The sequence below is a fragment of the Papio anubis genome, chromosome 4 (assembly GCF_008728515.1).
Source record: "Papio anubis isolate 15944 chromosome 4, Panubis1.0, whole genome shotgun sequence".
Taxonomy (NCBI): domain Eukaryota; kingdom Metazoa; phylum Chordata; class Mammalia; order Primates; family Cercopithecidae; genus Papio; species Papio anubis.
Window position 1 is genome coordinate 60,953,095 of NC_044979.1, and position 18,872 is coordinate 60,971,966.

The 18,872-nt window shown below is 36.4% G+C and overlaps 1 protein-coding gene across 11 annotated transcripts in view; it reads right to left on the reverse strand.

Moving 5' to 3' along the window:
* The window catches only part of CACNA2D1 (calcium voltage-gated channel auxiliary subunit alpha2delta 1), a 506,034-nt gene that overhangs the window by 101,301 nt on the left and 385,861 nt on the right, over positions 1-18,872 (reverse strand). For all 11 annotated transcript variants that reach the window (XM_021936120.2, XM_021936123.2, XM_021936118.2 and 8 more), the window contains 2 exons: positions 17,495-17,545; positions 13,762-13,861 (listed from right to left, as the gene is read on the reverse strand). In XM_021936120.2, coding sequence (XP_021791812.1) covers positions 13,762-13,861; positions 17,495-17,545 — 151 coding nt within the window. The remainder of the gene's footprint in view (positions 1-13,761; positions 13,862-17,494; positions 17,546-18,872) is intronic.

Here is an 18,872-nt window from a genome sequence, read left to right on the forward strand (position 1 = left end):
AAAATTGCTTTTATGAGTAAATTAGAAAGATTGCCATCTTCACATGGGTATCCTTTTCATTCCAGGAAAAATTATTCATTCATTCCAAATTTTAAATCTTTTAAATATATCTCTCACATTCTTTTCTCTATCTTCAATATAGGTCCTAAATATATTACTAAAAGTACTGCTAGTTAATTCACGATTTTTGCTAATGTTGTGAATGTGATTTTAATTTCTGTTATTAATCCCTGTCCAGGGAAAACTAGAAGGTGTGGTCACCCTCTCACAGTCACAGACATAAATGTCTTCACTAATGACACTCGTGGAGTTGGCCACTCCACTCTTCAAGTTGACAGTGCTGTTCCCAACAGTGGCTGCTGGTTTGCGGTTTCCTTGGTCCATTGTATAAAAACAGAAACATATTGAGAATGAATTATCTCTTCTTTAATCAATTTAGGAAAACCAAGTCTAGTCCAGGCCTTGCCTTTAATAAGCATCACAGCCAAAACTGATTCAATTATCTCCTCTAAGCTGCAGATTGCTCCTTTCTGAAATAAAGGGTTTTTCTAGATCAGGTGGAAAGTCCTTCAAATTATAAAATCATATAATTTACATCAGATAGTTTAAGAATCAGGAAAAAAATATAAATATGGAATAAATTCTGTATATGTCTAAAAAATGGCATCAGTAGAGAAAATTGAATACAATTCTCTATTATAAAGACATGAATTGTGTTTGCCTATAAATGTAAATCATCATTCATCAAATATTTCAATAAATATTTTCATTTTTAAACAAATATTCTAAACAACTGGAAGCATGATGTAACCTATATTTAGTTCATTTACCTTGTTGAAATCTTGGATAGATTTCTAAATAAGTCCCAATTATCATTTTTCATATATTCTGTTTATATTTTGATAGATAAAATTTTATAATTCTCTAATCATATTCATTTAAAAACATTTGAAGCCATTGGAAGTATGCCATTCTTTTACTTGAAATGTAAACTGAATTTAGCATCCCCCTGCATCACTACCTGACATTTCTGTTTTCTCAACCATCTTTTAATCAACTGTGCACTCCTGAGTCCACAGCACTTTTCCAACTGGAAAAATGGGCAGCTTTCTTTCCCACCCCATCACTCTCCAGGTACAATAATCTTATCAGTATTATTTTCATTACAAATGTTTTTTGCATAGCCTTCTAGAAATTTGAATGTCAGCTCCTGAAGACAGAACCTTAATGAAATGATGAAACAATCACATACTCTCTGATCTAGTCCCCTTTACCAACACTGTGATGCAGACAATGACCAATATGTACAATATTTTCATGATACCTGAAACTGAGTACTTGGAAAATTCCCTAGTTGAAAAATAAAATAAAATAACAGTTACAGCATGGTGATGGCTCAGTTTGCTTGAAGAACACAAAAAGAACTGCATACGTAACGAATGTGTTTGCAGAGCAGAGATACTGCAATACTGATTATGTGAGTGAGGATGACTGGCCATATAAAAACACAAAGTTAACTTATCACTGATTGAAACTGTTTATAAAATTCTGACATCCATCTAGCACATTTTTTGTTCAGCACTGTTCTGACTGACAAAAAGGTAGAGTCAATTCAAGAACCACCACTATGTGCCTTGAACTATTCTATGTACAGTAACATTAGTACAAAAAAGACTCTATACTCAAAGAAGCATGCATTCTTGGAGAGGAGGGAATACAGAGATATAGAAAATGAACACAGGTAAAATATCAGGTGAAGAGAAATGATAGAAAAAATGAAGTGACATGAAATATTAAATAAACAAAGTGGTTGAATAACCAACATTGGAATGCTGTCTGAGAGACAGTAGTCAGGGAAGGCCTCTCTATCAGGCAGCATCTGAGCAAAGACCTGAGCTGGGGGAAGATCTGCGGGATGATCAGGCAGCTATCTAGACCTGGAAGCATCCAGATTCACATAATGGTAAGCAGAAGTAATGTCTCATCTGTACACATCTATAAGACATGCACTAGACAGAAAGGATACATCTGCCTCTCAAGAAAGTTTACTCACATAACCAATGAATTCTTTTAAACATGAAATTGTAGCTGGGATGCAGAAACAGCTGATGACAGTTATCAACTAGGGGTGAAGGAATTATTTTCAATTTAACTCAGTTCCACTGAGACAAATTATATACATCTGGAAAACTTAGAGCATGATTATGATATAAATTAATGACCAAAAGATAGGTAAAGAAGATACCTACCAAACTACATAGCAGGAGAGATTTCACAAGGATGGAAAACATACTTTAAAATATATTTTAAAGTGTGCAATAAGCATGAATTACTGAACAAAACATTACAAACGTGAATTAGTTGTAGAAAAAAGTAATTGCCAATATTTTTATTTGAAGCTTATAAGAGAACTTATACAAATTGTCACTTTATGAAAAATCTCTTATATTTTAACATAAGGTAAAAATATTTTCATGTCTTAGCACATTATTTTTCAAGCTATAATATATACATCAAAATTCTCTAAATGCTTTTTTGTTATTCCTCTAGGAATTTGATGAAACAGATTTTGTTTATTCAACAATAAAGACTGAAGTGTATGCATTTTAGTAATAAGTTCTCATAGAGTAAATTTATATTTGAATTTCTTTTGAATTTTAAGCATACTAAATAATTAAGAACAAATATAGTTTAGTTTAATTTAAAGAACTCTGAACAATTCTGCTACATCTATTGCTCAGGCCAGCCCAAGTTACTCTCTTTACCTACACTCAAAATTAAATGAAATTATAATTTAAAAAATTTCATCTAATAAGTACTGACACACATGGTATCTTTTCCTAGTCCTTCAAGCTCCATCAAATAAGTCAATAACTTTTATAATTTTAAAAACAATAGTTCAGTTCGGAATAAAAGTATTCCCTTTGCCTCACCCTGAATATTACTTTGCTATTTCCTTTTTACATATACAACTAATTTCTAAGTGCCAAAAACTGAGTGTACCATGTAACTAATGGGGAAAAAAAATACTTATCATACTTGTCAACACCTTCTTATAAACTCTCTTTATATTTCCAAAGCAATTAAGTTATCTTCTGGCATCTCATTAAAAAAAAAAAGAAAAAACCTAAATAACCTTGATGGCTTTGCCCTGCTATCATAACAACTCAATTTGTCTTTCTCTTCTATCTTTTCTTACTGTCCATAATTTCTTTATGTGTCTTTTAAATGAAAATACTTTTATAAAGCTCCTATCTTTACCTAAAAAAAAAAAAAAAAAAGGACAGAAGAGGTTAGAATTCTGGTTCTTTTTAACAAATTCTCTTAATTCTATTTCTTCCTGTTTTAAGACCTCCTCCATCCCAAAGAAGCAAATGTCTACAAAATAAAAATATTCAAACATCCATAGTATTAAGAATTCTATAAATTACCAAGCTCTTAAAATGGGAGTCAGTGAAAAATATGATTATGTATAACAAGCCCCAGTTAATCATCTGCTGAGTTTGCTAAATGTACCTCTTTAGTATACTGATTTCCTCTTCTCTAATGACATGAAGCCTGCTAGTTATACACACAGTTAACAGTAATGTGATAAAAACGCCTACACAGGAATCACTCGGGGGACTTTCCAAATGCAGATGCCCTCCTTTGCTCTGGAGTGGAGCTGGAGATGCTGCATTTCTACCCATTGCTTAACAGAGCTCCCAAGCAAGGCTCAGGCTGCTTGGCCACAGGCTCCACTTTGATGGCAAGAGAATAAACTATAGTCTTCTTGTTGACATAAATGAGCAATAGATCAACATAAAGTTTTCCTGAACTTTAGATGGATGGCTTTTGATAAGTCATGAAATTACTCTCTCAGATTTGTCACAAAACTGTATTGGTATGGCAAATATCTTTTATTTTATTTGAGCTCTGGCAAAAAGAGGGCCTGTTTGGTAAGAAACTTTTAGCATTGGGGGATACAAATTGCTTTTAAGTTCAAATCGTGCAGCAATTTACAATTGTACCTGTTTTCATATGCTGAGTACCAAAGTTCCTTATCTAAAAAACCAACAAAACATGTCCTTGTAGGAATACATTAGGCGTATTTTAGAAGGAAATCTGAAATTTAAAGCACATAGGAAATGGAACAATTGAAATCATCTCATCTCTTACTTGCCTACACAGTGCAACTCCATATTTAAACAACCCCCTGCTCTGATATTAGTTGGTGTTAAACATTCAAGTCAGGAACTGTGAAATGTCTGAGATTTTACAGCAGTTGTAAGCTAACAAGTTAGCCTCCTACGGTGTCATAGATAAAAGGCAGAAAAAATACAAGCCCTCTGAGTCAGAGACAAAGAGTTTATTACTCATAGCAACAGCAGGAGCAGAGTAACATCTTTGTTTATACAAGCTGCCCAAACCTCCATTCCCATAGGAAGACAGGAGGACAGGCAGGGGTCACCTGCATAGGTAGTCAGATGGGTTTCCAGCCAGGAGTCCCAAGATGAGGAAGTCCCTGATCTTATACTGGGGCTTCTGACAGCCCACACTCATCCTCCTCTCCAGAGAGACACAATAGTTTAATTACTCGGCAATGAAAATCTCTTTGGGAGAAGGAGAAATCTCTTTACTATCCTGGAATGTAAATAAATCTGAGTAAATTGGCTGTTAATGTTTAGACTTAAATGTGAAAGATTCATAGAGAAATGTCTCCCAACAGTTGGTGGAAAAATGTTGGAAGATGACACTAATAACAATAATCATCATAATACATGATTACAATATATAAGCACTTTACATGTGACATTTCACTTGGTACTCAACATTTTAGCAAGTTAAATTATCCTGTTCTTTTTTTTTTTTTTTTTTGAGACAGAGTCTCGCTCTGCCGCCCAGGCTGGAGTGCAGTGGCCGGATCTCAGCTCACTGCACAGCTCCGCCTCCCGGGTTCACGCCATTCTCCTGCCTCAGCCTCCCGAGTAGCTGGGACTACAGGCGCCCGCCACCTCGCCCGGCTAGTTTTTCGTATTTTTTAGTAGAGACGGGGTTTCAGCGTGTCAGCCAGGATGGTCTCGATCTCCTGACCTCGTGATCCGCCCGTCTTGGCCTCCCAAAGTGCTGGGATTACAGGCTTGAGCCACCGCGCCCGGCCTATCCTGTTCATTTTTAAGATAAGGAAACTGACAGAAGCCCTAGGTTACTTGTGTAAAGTCATATAACTAGTAGTTTCCAAAGTTGTACATTATCCCTATGCAGTTCTACCAGTCCATCTAAGAGGCAGGATTGCCTGTGAAGAGTGAGTCAAACCAGATGTGACCTTACTAATACTGCCCATGCAGGTATAATATGTTGGCACGATCATTCCATCCTGTTGCTCTTTATTTGATATAAACCAACATATATCGGCTCCTTGAACCACATACTGTGGAAAGCAAAGACTTTTACAATCTTTAGAATACCATATTCAGAATTATTGTTTGTTTATATAGACAAATAATAAGCACAGACCTGTCTCACACAGAGATCTAGACCCAGGAAATCTGCAAGCTTTTTTAGCAGTTCCATCTAGGGAAAACCTTCCAGCTGGAATAGGGCTCACCTTCCTTTCCAGCCTCCTGTTTAGCTATGGTTCTTCACTTTTCATTTTGTACTTACATTTATAAACTGTCACTTCTAGGACTGTTGCTTAGCGACTACAATCTGGGCAAAAGATACAACCAATTTTTTAAAAAGTTATCTCCTACAAGCAAGAGCAAAGATATTATAAGGAATTATATTTTGATCGTATTTTTTTCTGGTGAAAAATCAAAGACAGTATTTTATAATGACCATGAATTGGAAAAGCTTCCATGAAGAAAACTGAGTCAAAGATCCTTAACATAATCATAACATGTGCATCTAATTCTTTAGTAAGAAATGTGTGGTTTTATTAAAAGACATGAAGATCTTCTTTGGTTGTTAACTTTTAGCACATTGTCTACAATCCATATACATTTTCCCATCATCCTCCACCGGCTTGCAGTATTTTACTCGTAAAATGTCAAACTCCCTCACATTCATAAACAAATTCAAATCGCTGTGTCAACATTTGAAATTTTGCCTGCAAATCAGAACATGCTGTGATTGAATTGCTGCTCGTATCATCTACCACTGACTCCTATCAAAGCATATAACTGGATTAGTGGGAAAACAGCTACATTATGCTTGCATTTCAGCTTTGCTAACAGCAGGTTTCCTTTCTGCAACAAAGAGTAACCCTGGAGATAGTAGAAACACTCAGAAATGATGCAGCATTAGTTCTGACATCTTATACATGATTTAAGCATGAAAAATTACTGTTATTTTTTTAAAAAATGAAAGAAACCTAGACATATAACCCTGAAAATGAGAGGCTACTTGATTTTTCTGTCTGGTGGCTTCTGGGCATCTTTGGGAAAGTGTTAATATAGATTGCATCCGACGTCTTTGGATGACCCACACTATCTGGGGTATGAAGGTAAAGAGGAATGCATGAGGTCTCTAAGGAAAAATTACTGTCAAAGTTACCTATAGAACCACTCCCTGCTTCCTCAGTGCCTATGGATTCTTGAAGTTACAAAAGCTAAAGGTATATTGTTGCTTTCCTAGACTTTCAAACAGCTTTAGAGAGAAAATAAAATACACATGCACAAGTGCACGTACGCATACAATCTGACATTATAAATATATTTTGAAGTATTTTTTCCTGAGAATTTCAGTATCATTAAATTATTAAATCTGTATTTAATGAGAAGGGCCTATCTGTTAAAGACAAAAATGTAGTTTTACTTTTTTCTTACCAGAATGTTGCATAAGAATCAATTCTCTTTAAATGTATCAGTTTCAGACAGTATATACTCAAAGCAGAGTAACTCATAAGACTGAAAAATTTCTTTAAAATTATGAATTTAATGTGGTTGACACTAAAGATTATATATAATGTGGTTAACACTAAATATTGTAAATGCAAAAAAGGCTATATGAAGTTTGATAAGAGCAAAAGATACACGGTAAAGAAAGTAAATATTCTTGAAGATTTAGCCTCGTAACTTTTCGGTTAAATCTAGACTCATGAATGAAGATGGCTATGCTCCAATTTTTTCTCTTTTCTTGGAAAAATTGCTAAGACTCTTTCTACCTGTTTTCTTATCTGCAATACTAAGAAGAGTAATATTGTCAACCTCACAGGGTTGCTGTAAAGACTAAACAAATTACCACGAAAAACCCTAGAACAGTTTCTGCCACATGAACATTGCTTTAAAAAAATTAAATGGCCTGTAATCCCAGCATTTTGGGAGGCCCAGGTGAGTGGATCACAAGGTCAGGAGATCAAGACCATCCTGGCTAACACAGTCAACCCCGTCTCTACTAAAAATACAAAAAATTAGCCGGGTGTGGTGGTGGGCGCCTGTAGTCCCAGCCACTCGGGAGGCTGAGGCAAGAGAATGGCATGGAGCCGGGAGGTGGAGCTTGCAGTGAGCCAAGATGGTGCCACTGCACTCCAGTCTAGGTGACAAAGTGAGACTCCATCTCAAAAAAAAAAAAAAAAAAATTAAATAATTACCTATCAATTATGATTAAATAGAAGGTTAAAGCACAAATAAGAAAAATAATGAACACATGTTTAATTTGGATCTTATTTGTACTGATTTTCTGAGGAGCAAATCTATGTCTCAATATAATCACTTAAAATTATTTAGTGAGTTTTCAATCATAAAAATATATTATTTTGAAATAATAAAATTAAACAAAAGTGTACAGTTAACAAAACTTCAAAGTGTAGTTGACAAAAAAAGATCTTTTTATAGTAAGTAAGAGCCATAAACAAGTAAATGAGTAACCAAAACTAATTAAGCCTAAGGAAGAACTAGGAGCTGGGACCAGTAACACCAGGAGCCGAAACCAGTAATATGTATCTCCAGAAGCAGAGTGGAAAGTTACTGTGACCTCATCTTCCAAATGTCTTCCTAATTATTTATCTTTTAAGTTCCATGAGTTGTGCATGTTTCAATATTACTTTTCTGTCCTATTTCTGAGATATTAACAGAGATATTTTAATAACTTTTAACTTGAGGTACTGAGGTGCATACTTCTAGGTCAAATGTATTCTCAGTTTTTCCTACGAGTAATATATTCTATTTTCCTATATGCTTTTAGCTCACACATTCAAGCCATACTGAATGAGTATACCCAGCTTAGGATTTACAAAGAGCTGTCAGTGCTATCAGTAAAGTCTGTATTAACTTGGTTCACAGAAATCACAAGGAGATCTCCTGCAATTGTGTTTCTTAAGAAATTATTTGCCGGGCGCGGTGGCTCAAGCCTGTAATCCCAGCACTTTGGGAGGCCGAGACGGGCGGATCACGAGGTCAGGAGATCGAGACCATCCTGGCTAACACGGTGAAACCCCGTCTCTATTAAGAAATACAAAAAACTAGCCGGGCGAGGTGGCGGGCGCCTGTAGTCCCAGCTACTCGGGAGGCTGAGGCAGGAGAATGGCGTGAACCTGGGAGGCGGAGCTTGCAGTGAGCTGAGATCCGGCCACTGCACTCCAGCCTTGGCGACAGAGCGAGACTCCGTCTCAAAAAAAAAAAAAAAAAAAAAAAAGAAATTATTTAACAATTTTCTTCAAATAAATACACATTTAACAACATAATATTTTTAGCAAAATCAATGGCCTTTAAAATTGGCAGGCATTAGGAATCCCAATGCCCATTCTAAGTTCTTTAACTGGGAAATAAATGTTAGTTGCTGAGTAAATGTTGGCAGTATAAAATTCATACAAAGCTTACTTAATTGGAAATTATTTTAAAGCATTTTATCGATAGTATTATTCAGTTTCGAATTGAGCTAGATGATATTGATGCCCCATACATTTTTCCATTCATGTCAACCCAACTTTTAACTGCCTGAGATTGCAGGGAGCCCTCTGCTCTTGCACATGGTGGTCTGGGAATGCCCGAGAATTAACATTACTTGGGGACAGTCATCAACTTTATATACTCCAGCACATTTTTCCCCTTGGAAGGGATAGCTCTAATTCATGAAATCTATACTCATTCCCAGAGAAATAAGCTCTGCTCACTCACAATGGAAACTTGTTTGAATACGAATTATTTATTAATTCTCTGCCTTGTTTTAATTCCCACATTTCTCTAACAGTCTTTCCTAGAGTTACTTTCCAAATAAACCATTTAAGCTTGAATTCTTGTCTCAGTGACTATTCTGGGGAAACTCAATCTAAGCAGATACCACCAGTGTTCTTAGTAAGCAGACCCTCAGAATGGGATTCCAGAATTGAATCATTTCCTAAACATATGGCAACAAAGATCCTGTTGGTACCTGGGTGTACAGTCATCACTGAAGTCAGAAAACTCCTCAGATGCTGTGGCAACACAATTGCTAAGATTTTCATTTGCAGCGATCAGAATAAAATACAGATTAATGGGGATGCACCTAGTGTTTGAGAGAGATGGGGACAATAGTAATCAAAAAACAATGAGTTGGCTGGTTGTTGAATTTCACTGAAGAAAATGATAGTCTTATGTCAGCCAACTATCAACTAAGGGCAACGTAATAAAGCCAGAAAACCTATGTGGCAACTAATTAAAAGATTCTCATTTCCCATTTTGGGAAGGTCAGTACGTGCTAGAAATTTGGCTCAGAATTTTCTTTTGAGAATGTCAGAATTACAAAATACGCTGCATTCATAACCTTGGCAGCTTTCTGTGCAAAAGTCAGAACATCAATAGGCAAAGAGAGGCACCCTTTGTACTAGGATGAGGACATCTAAGTGGATGCACTTGAGAAGATAAAATTCTGGATTCCCCTATACCCTCTGGATAGGCAAAAGTAACCTGTGACCCTTAGTTAGAGGGTAGTAGCTTCTGTGTTCCTAGAGACCATAAAAGATGATGCATACTCTCCTCATGATCTGATCATATCTCATCTAATGGCTTTAGGCAACAAAAAGGCCAAATATCAACATGGCCCACCTTGAAAAGTACAGTCTCTACTCCAGGAAAACAAAAAAGAAGATATTTGACAAAAAAGTTTCAGGATCTGCCTAATATGAACCAGAAGATACTGAGATAATATGCCAGGGAATGGATGTTTAGGGATATTGAAGCAAAATACAACTGGTCATCAATATTGTTGTGGAAAATAAGTAACCTACAATTAGAAAACTCATGTACTCCTATACAGTTATAAATGGCATGGCTGGTTGGCCAAAGTCCTAAAAGGATCAAGATTAGAAGATGTTCCTTATACAGAGTTTTGGAGAAGCAACATGAAGATGGACCTATGGAAGCAGGCATGAAGCATAAAGATGTCTTTGTTTTGCATTAATGTTAGTTAGAGAACATTCATCACAGAAAAGACACTAAACAATTGGGTAGATAAGATGATCTGTCCACTGGAGATCATCAGCTCTGTATGTGACAACTGTACTGCTTGCAAAATAGGCCCATGAATGGAGGAGCTGGATAATAGAGAGGGAGGATATACAGGGGCCTAAAATCATGGGTCTCTCTCATCCAGTTTGATGCCACTGGTAAATAACCAACCCATGACAATAGTGCGATGCCGAGTCTTCAGTATAGTACTACTTCTTAAAGAAAGCAACCAGCATTTTACCCCCTTGGAGAAGGGGTAAAATTTGTTTTTTCTATTATGGATACAAATTCCAGTTATGGGTTCCCCGTTCTTGTTCACAGAGGGGGTGTCATTAAGTATCACTAATCCTCAGGTTCACAAATACTGCCTGATTTATCGTGGGATACTGAATAACATCTCAAACTAAGCAACACATGTTATAGTAAAGGGAGTCCAATAATAAGCACATGACCACAGGACTCACAGGGTCTACCATATGTTGCATCACTAGAGGCTGCCAGCCTGATAACATTGGGACAGTCTCCTCTCAAGGTACAACTAAGGTTCCAGCTTACAGATGACGATCTGATTTGGGATGTTGTCTTCAAGATGCAATATGTATTTTGAACCACAGCGCTATGTACTGAAGCCAGGTTGTAACTGCTAATAAAAAAAAAAAAAAAAAAAAAATGGTTGAAATTTTCATGAAATGTAAAAGCCAGTTAACCTCACATTGGTAGCTTAAAATTGGTCATAGTGGGAATATTTACATCATGAAAATTGGCAAATGCTACATATCAATTTTCTCCTGCACCCCCTGGCTTTGCCCCTAAAATGTAGAATGTATGAGTATGAAAACCAAGGGAATGAACTAGGAAAATCCCCTCTTACTATAATTAAAAGTGATCCACTTGGAAAAGGTGTACTTCTTGTCACTGAGACTTCAGGCTCCACTGAAATAAATGTTCTGCTTTCCAAGTGTATATGTGTTGGGGTAAATGGGCAGGTAATGCAGTGCTCCTACCAGGGTCCCAGAAAGAATTTAACTAAACCTAAATCTATAGCTACTATCTGAATATGCTGCAATTCTCATGCCAGTAGACATACAAGAAAAAAAAAAAAGTGATGCCACTGGCAGGGTTCCGGTTGACAAGAGGAATATCACGAGGGCTGCTGCTATATAATAGTGAGAGGGAACTCAGGATTCGTTCAAGCATATCTGTGGTTGGAGATAACTGTGAATGGACAACTGCAGAAACCACCATTTGAAAGGGGACAGAAGCCATGGATTCATAGGGCCCAGGGGTAAGAGTCTGGTTCGTCCTAACAGGTAAGCCACCAGCACAGGAGTTGGCCAAGGCTGCAGGGAAATTAGGAAAGGTATTAGAGAAAAGAAAAGATGAGTATGAAGTATATCCTTGGTTCTAACTCTAGAAGCCCACCAGCCTGATGTTCCATGTTTGTTTATTTAAAGATTGTGACCAGTCTCCATCTTTAAGAATCACTGACTGGATAGATGGGATCCTGGACCAGGCTTCTACCTACCAGCAGCTACAACTTTTTGTTTCAGTACTCCCTCTTGTGGCCAGTCTGTTTTTCTCACACATAGGGAAGTCGGCTACCTAAAACCTCAGCTCCTTTGGATTTAGGGCAGGTTAACTCTGAAGTGAATATTATGTATGGCTTCCAGAATTCCTCAGAGAATTAAGTTCCTTTAAATTAAAGTAAGATTCTGTCATTGTTTCCTTCCATCCACTGCCTGACTTAAGTAGTAGTGTTTTCTGTGATCACCACCCAAATACACTATTTATATTTGAATCTACAAGTGAAGTTCAGCTTCTCGAAGTCAGAGTAAGACATTCACCACACTGAATATCTGCTACTTTTATATAAATTTCACCTAGACATGTCAAATCTGTGCTGAATTTAAGACTTTCTCTTTTACTATGCCATAAATAGTATGTTTTTTAAGAACTATCCCCATGGTTTGTTATGAACTATATGTTTATATACAAATAAAGCCAAATAAGTATCTTTTCTGATAATCTTATTTGAGAGATCAAGTATTACATTTTACTTGTTTGTATTCTGTTGGAATACATAGTGAGCTGACACAGGGTCAGAGAGATTGTAAAATCAGACTTAAATGAATCAGAGATCTTACGCAGTATCAAGTTTTAGTAAATAATGTGGAGAATACAGACAAGCGAAAGGACTTCTGAAGGTTCAGATGAAGTAGATAGAGGCCTCACATGAAGGAGGGCTTCCCAGCTCCTCCTTCCTGTGTTGAACACATTCTTCTTGCCCACATGAAGGGAAATCACAAAAAGAGTTTCGCAGGGCTCCTTGTACTATAGAATACTTCCAGTTTATTCCCCAGAGAATTCTATCACCTGTGAGAGAGTTTTGCCAAGAACCTTGCCTCATAGGTATCATGTTTTACCATACCTACTCTTAGGCTGCGATATACCACCAAAAACATTTCAGGGGTAAATTCTCTTCCTCTTAGTAAATATCAATAATCTAGTTACCTGGAGCTTCAGGTGAAAAAGGATTAAACAAGATCTCCTGCCTTCGTATTTCTAGTTCCCCTTAGTGAGTAAATCAATTTCAGACCAGCTGCTGTAACTTCTTCCTCCCAAGTCATTTCAGAGACAGATCCATTTTCAATACAAAATAACCTTACCACAAACTCCTCCTCTTCACATCTCTATGAATATATTTACCTCAAATGTAAATACATCCTCCAGAAAATGGCCATGAAATATTTTGCATAAATTCTATGAATTAAAATGAGACATGGTAACATTTGTTTGTCTTATTTCATTTGCTTCACAGTTCAGTACTTTCTAGCTATGAGTAGGAGGGTCTATGATGGTTCTGAGAAGACTTTAATGAGAGCACATTCAAATATCTATTGATTTTTATGTTAACAAGAAAAACATACTATAAAAACACAATACATTATAGATATGTGTCCAAGGTGAAATGAGGATGATAATGAATAGAAAACTGCCATATAATCACACTGCCAAGTTGCTATTTTCTAGGAGTTTCAATGGTGTCTGTGCGTAAAGGACATCTACTTAAGCTCCTATGAGTGAAGCAGGAAATGTGGAATGCTTCTTTTTTTTTTTTTTTTTTACAGTCATTACTTCAATTACTTTACCCAGGGGTAAATTCTTAGAAACTCAAAAAGGATCCTGGCATAGAATTATAAGAGGATCAGTCACTAAGATAGGACAGGTCAATAAGATAGTCTTGCAATATATCAGAAATGTCTCAGCCTCCATAAGATAAAAGTATAAAGTACCTAAAGTCAGGAGAAGATAGAAATTCCAAATTTAATTCAGGAAAATGCAGTCATCTTATACTTACTGAAGCTACATTCACGAAATCATCATCTGAGAGAGTTTCTAACATTTCGGAGACAGATGTTCGGATCAGTTTAAGTGTCAATCCACTAACACTTCCACTCCTATAAATAGACAAATGGGTCCATATATGTTATTCATCATTTACTTAATCAAGAACATCATAAGGAAAGATAATGTATGTACTGACGCTAGATCTTTTATATATTATTTAAATAATAATTTTGCCCTTGAAAATCTTGGTGTAAAAAGTCACATTTTTTGATAGAAGTGGAAATTATAAGAAATCCTGCCTTTCTTTCCTCCCAATATCAGTACATGTGCATTTCTAACTGAAATTATCACAATTACATGGTAAGTGACAATTCAAAAAAAATGTGGATACTGATGGTATAGTCAGCCATCTAGGAACATGTATTAAATACCAGTTCTGTTAGCCAAGTTAGAAGAGAGGAGTAGAGAGATTAATAGACAGTCATTGCTCCAGGGAGCCCACTGTTTGACTTAATTAAAACAGTAATTATAAATCCACATAACAATTGTGATAACAGATTTGCAAAGAAAATGCTTTGTTCTGCATCCTAAAGTAAACATCCTCTAGAATTTATTCTTCATTTTTCTTTTCTATACATATTCTACAATACTTGGTGACTTCACCTACGTGCAGGGCTGGCTCAACTCTAGGCGACTAACCCCTACTTCTACATTTCTAGCTCCCAACACTTTCCTGGTTTTATCCTTCGAGCTGCCTGCTGAACCACTACAACTGAATGTCCAAAATGATAAATTACGTCCAAATGTATTTTTCATTCCTCTTTATGTTCTTGGTACCAAAGAGTCTATGTCTCAGTCATCCAATTTGTTCTTCCCTCTCAACCTTCCTATGCATTCAGGCAAACTCCCTTATTCATTCCATGTAACAGTGTTCCAAGGCTGTGGTCCCTACTCCACCCTCACTCCTCTCTGGCTCAGTCTTCATTATATGAAGGTGCTGAGCTAGAGTAACAGCCACTCAACCCAGCAATTAGTCTCCTTCACATGCTAACAGGTGAAAGTTCTGGAAACACATCCTGACCTAATACTTTTAACAGCTCATAGACACCGAATAATAGCCAGTAATCTCAATAGCCCTGTATTCCAGTCCTTTCATTTTGGCATTTTCTCTCTCTCCTTCCTGTAACCACCACAGGTTCTTCCTGCCCACTGCACTAACAAAGAACATGACATTGCAGTAAAGAAAGAGTTTACCTGATGCGGGGCCAGCCATGCCAGACAAGAGATGGTGTTATTACTCAAATCAATCTCATCAAAGGCTCAGAGGGAGGTTAGGAATTTTTCAGACAGTTTGGTGGGCAGGGGGCTAGAATATGAGTGTTACTAATTGGTTGAAGATGAAATCACAGGGGTGTGGAAAATGGCTCACATGTGCCAAGCCCACTTTTGGGTGGGGGGCACAGGACTGATTGAGTCACAGGTCCCCGTGGGACCATCTGCTAGAAACGCAAAAGCCTCAAAAGATATCTCAAAAGCACCACCTGAGATTCTGTAATAGTGATGTTATTTACAGGAATAATTGGGGAAGTTGCAAATCTTGTGATGTCCAGAATAATGGCTAGTAATTATTTAACTACATCTACATCTTAGTAGAATTCAAGTTTCTCTCATCCTTCTAATTTGGTAGCCTTTCATTGGTTTTATAAGGGCAGTTTCATTTTAGGGAAGGGCTATTATCATTTAAACTATAAACTAAATTTCTCCCAAAGTTATCTTGGCCCACACCCAGGAATGAGTAGCCAATCAGCCTGTGAAGCTAGAAACTAGAGTCAACCATGTCAGATTTGTCTCACTGTCATAATTTTGCAAAGGCATTTTCAATCCTCTACCTCCTCCATAAATGTCCCCAGACTTACCTGTGCAGCTTCACTTCTGGCAGTTCTTCCACCTGAAATTCCACTCTCTTTCCTCTCCCCTCCCATGCTTGTGTTTGAAAATATGAGCCATGAGGAGTCAATCCCAATTTTATCTCCTTAATGCTTTCCTGACACATTAAATCAAGTTGCTATCTCTTACGGATTCCTTTAGTGCTATGTCATACTTTATATCTATTAATTTCTACAATTATTTTTGTTATTTGTTAAGGTCTAGTTTACCTAATACATTTGGATTATCTTTGAGATCAGGTACTATGTCTTTTTTTTTTTTTTTTTTTTTTGAGACAAGCTCTTGCTCTGTTGCCCAGGCTGGAGTGCAGGGCATGAACACGACTCACTGCAGCCCCCATCTCCTGGCCTCAGGCATCCTCCCACTTCAGCCTCCTAAATGTAGCTGGAATTACAGGTGTGTGCCACCATGCCCAGCTTGTTTTTCTTTTGTATTTGTTGTAGAAATGAGATATTGCTTTATTGCTCAAGCTGGTCTCAGACTCCTGGGCTTAAGCCATCCACCTGCCTCAGCCTCCCAAGTGATGGGATCACAGGCATGAGTAACCACATCTGGTCTCAGGAACTATGTCTTAATCATCTTTGCTTCTATGTTACTACACTGTATGTAAGAACACCTCAATACATTTCTGTTGAAATATTTTTAAAAACAGTATTTCAATTTCATATATATTTTCAATTTTAGGATATAAATTTGGCTTCTATTTTGAAATGACATTATTTCTGGACATTATTATACATCCAATGGGATTATAATATATTGCATTAATACATTGATTTTACTTAAGAAGATGATCAAGGATTAGCATATAAGATCCATAATTTAATTAAAGTAACATGAGGCTTAAATGCATCTTAACAAAATAAGAATTAACATTTAAATTACATTTGTTGAATTCATTTATCTTCTCTTTTTCAGGCTGGGTTATAAGAGTTTGGACAACTAAATTAAATTGTTTTACTTCAGCTTAAAATGGGGAAAATTCAAATGTTAATACTTGCCTGTGGGATTTAGCTGTCCCCAAATTACTAGATTTTGTTTCTTCCAATGAGACAGATAATTTTTTTTTTTTTTCTCTCAGGGAAAAACATGAGCATTTTTTTCTCTTGGGGAAAAACATGAGTAACCTAAGCATTGTACACTTAGTGTTTAATTCCTTGATTATTGCTCTTTAAAAAAGTAAATCTCCATAACAGGATATAATCTTTTCAATTTCTGCATCTTCAACCTTATTAGAAAATGTGTACACGTGCAAACATACACATATATCTTGGATTGAAGCACTATAACAAATAAACAGACCAATATAAAAACTCAAGGAATTCTGTCTTGTATATCACCATTTCACTTTTAGAAGTCCCAGATTTTTTTTTTTTTTCCCTGAGACATTGTCTCTGCCACCCAGGCTGGAATACAGTGGCGGGAATATGGTTCACTGCAGCCTTCATCTCCTGGGCTCAAGCAATCTTCCCACCTTAGCCTCCCAAGTAGCTGGAACTACAGGTGTGAAGCTACCACGTCCAACCAAGTTCCAATATTAACTTATTTAATATATTTCATATTTAATATTATATATAATATTAATATATTAATACTCATATAGAGTCTCTTCATTTTCAATTAAATAATTTGTTTTGTTATTATCCTGATATGGGTTCATTGCCTGAATATAAAAGTCATCATAATTTTTCTTTCTTTTTTAACCTATCAAACATTTCTTAGTCCCAACCTACTACTGTTATCTACAAATCCTCCCATATTCTCAATATATAAATATGTGGTATTTAACTACTCACACATCCACAAGAATAAGCATGTCTTTAGGAGATGCAGCTCCTTGGATGTACCTGAAACAAATATCATAATAAATGCTTTTCCCTTCCAAAATATCAAACACTGATATTTGTTGAATTGATATTTACTGATCTCTGAGACAAGGTTTTTTCCCCCAAGCAAAGACCCATTTCTATCTAAGCAGACAATGGTTTTCTTTTCATATTCTTCAATGTCAGTTTGATAAAAGCAATATTCAATATAACAATAGAGATGTCAGAAGCATAATATTTAACATTTTTCGATATTTATAACAAAAGATGAAGAATTATATTTTAACTTTGAGAAGAACATTTTTCCTGGGAAAACAATTATCTAAACTCCAATTGTTGACCAATTAAAGGTTTAAAAGTCACTTTAATGAATAATAGATTGTCATATTTTTAAATGTAAAAAAATAAGCACAAAAAACCAGATAAGTTGTTTAGGAACATTAAAAAGCAGTATCAACAGAAAAGAAATATAAGTGGCCAATAAAGAGATTAAAATTAGGCAATATGTGATGTTATTACCAAGAATTTCAAAGGCTCTCAAACTTTACAGTGTTTAAGAATCACCTGGGGTATCAGTCCAGAATATTAATTTCCAAATTCAACCCTGTGGAATCAGAATCTCAGCATTTTAAAGAGACTCTAGAAGAGATTTACACAGATGGTTCAGTGGTTGCGGGAGAGATCAACTTGACTGTGTATGACTGACCCAAAAAGCTCACTCACATTGCCTGGCCACCTACTGGAATGGGGCTTGACTTCTCCAGCAGGAAGGGCTGCACCTGACCTCAATTTTTTCACTAATCCCTGAAGCCATCACTGTAAATGTAAGTTCTCAGGAGGTTGCCAGTTAACTTTCCAGTTAGTTTTCAGACAACATACAGCACAATTAGTTCTATGTGTTGAGGAAGCAGTTGGAGTTTATAACCTGCACCCTTGCTTGATAAGAAGGTAAAGTGGCAGAGTTGCAGGTGAATTTTCGTGGACGGCAAACCTGGCTGATGCCTAGTATCTTAGTGCTGGTCAATGGGAAGAGGAGAAGACAGGTCATGTCTGCTTCTACTGATTGGCACCCACTTTCTAAGTCTCCTCCAAAACAACCAATTCCTGAATTCAAACAAGATGATATATTAGTTTTTAGCTCCACTCAACAGCCCTATGGCTCCACAGGAAGAATATGTAAATTAATAATAATTGTCACTATTAAACATGGTTGGTGTTGGCATAAATTGCTACTGGGATATTTAAAAGGGCATCTAAAAGCCTCTAAATACATGTCTTCGGAATCAAACTTTATGCTCTTGCAATTTGTCTGAACCCAAGAAAAAAGTCAGAAATAACTTAAATGTCC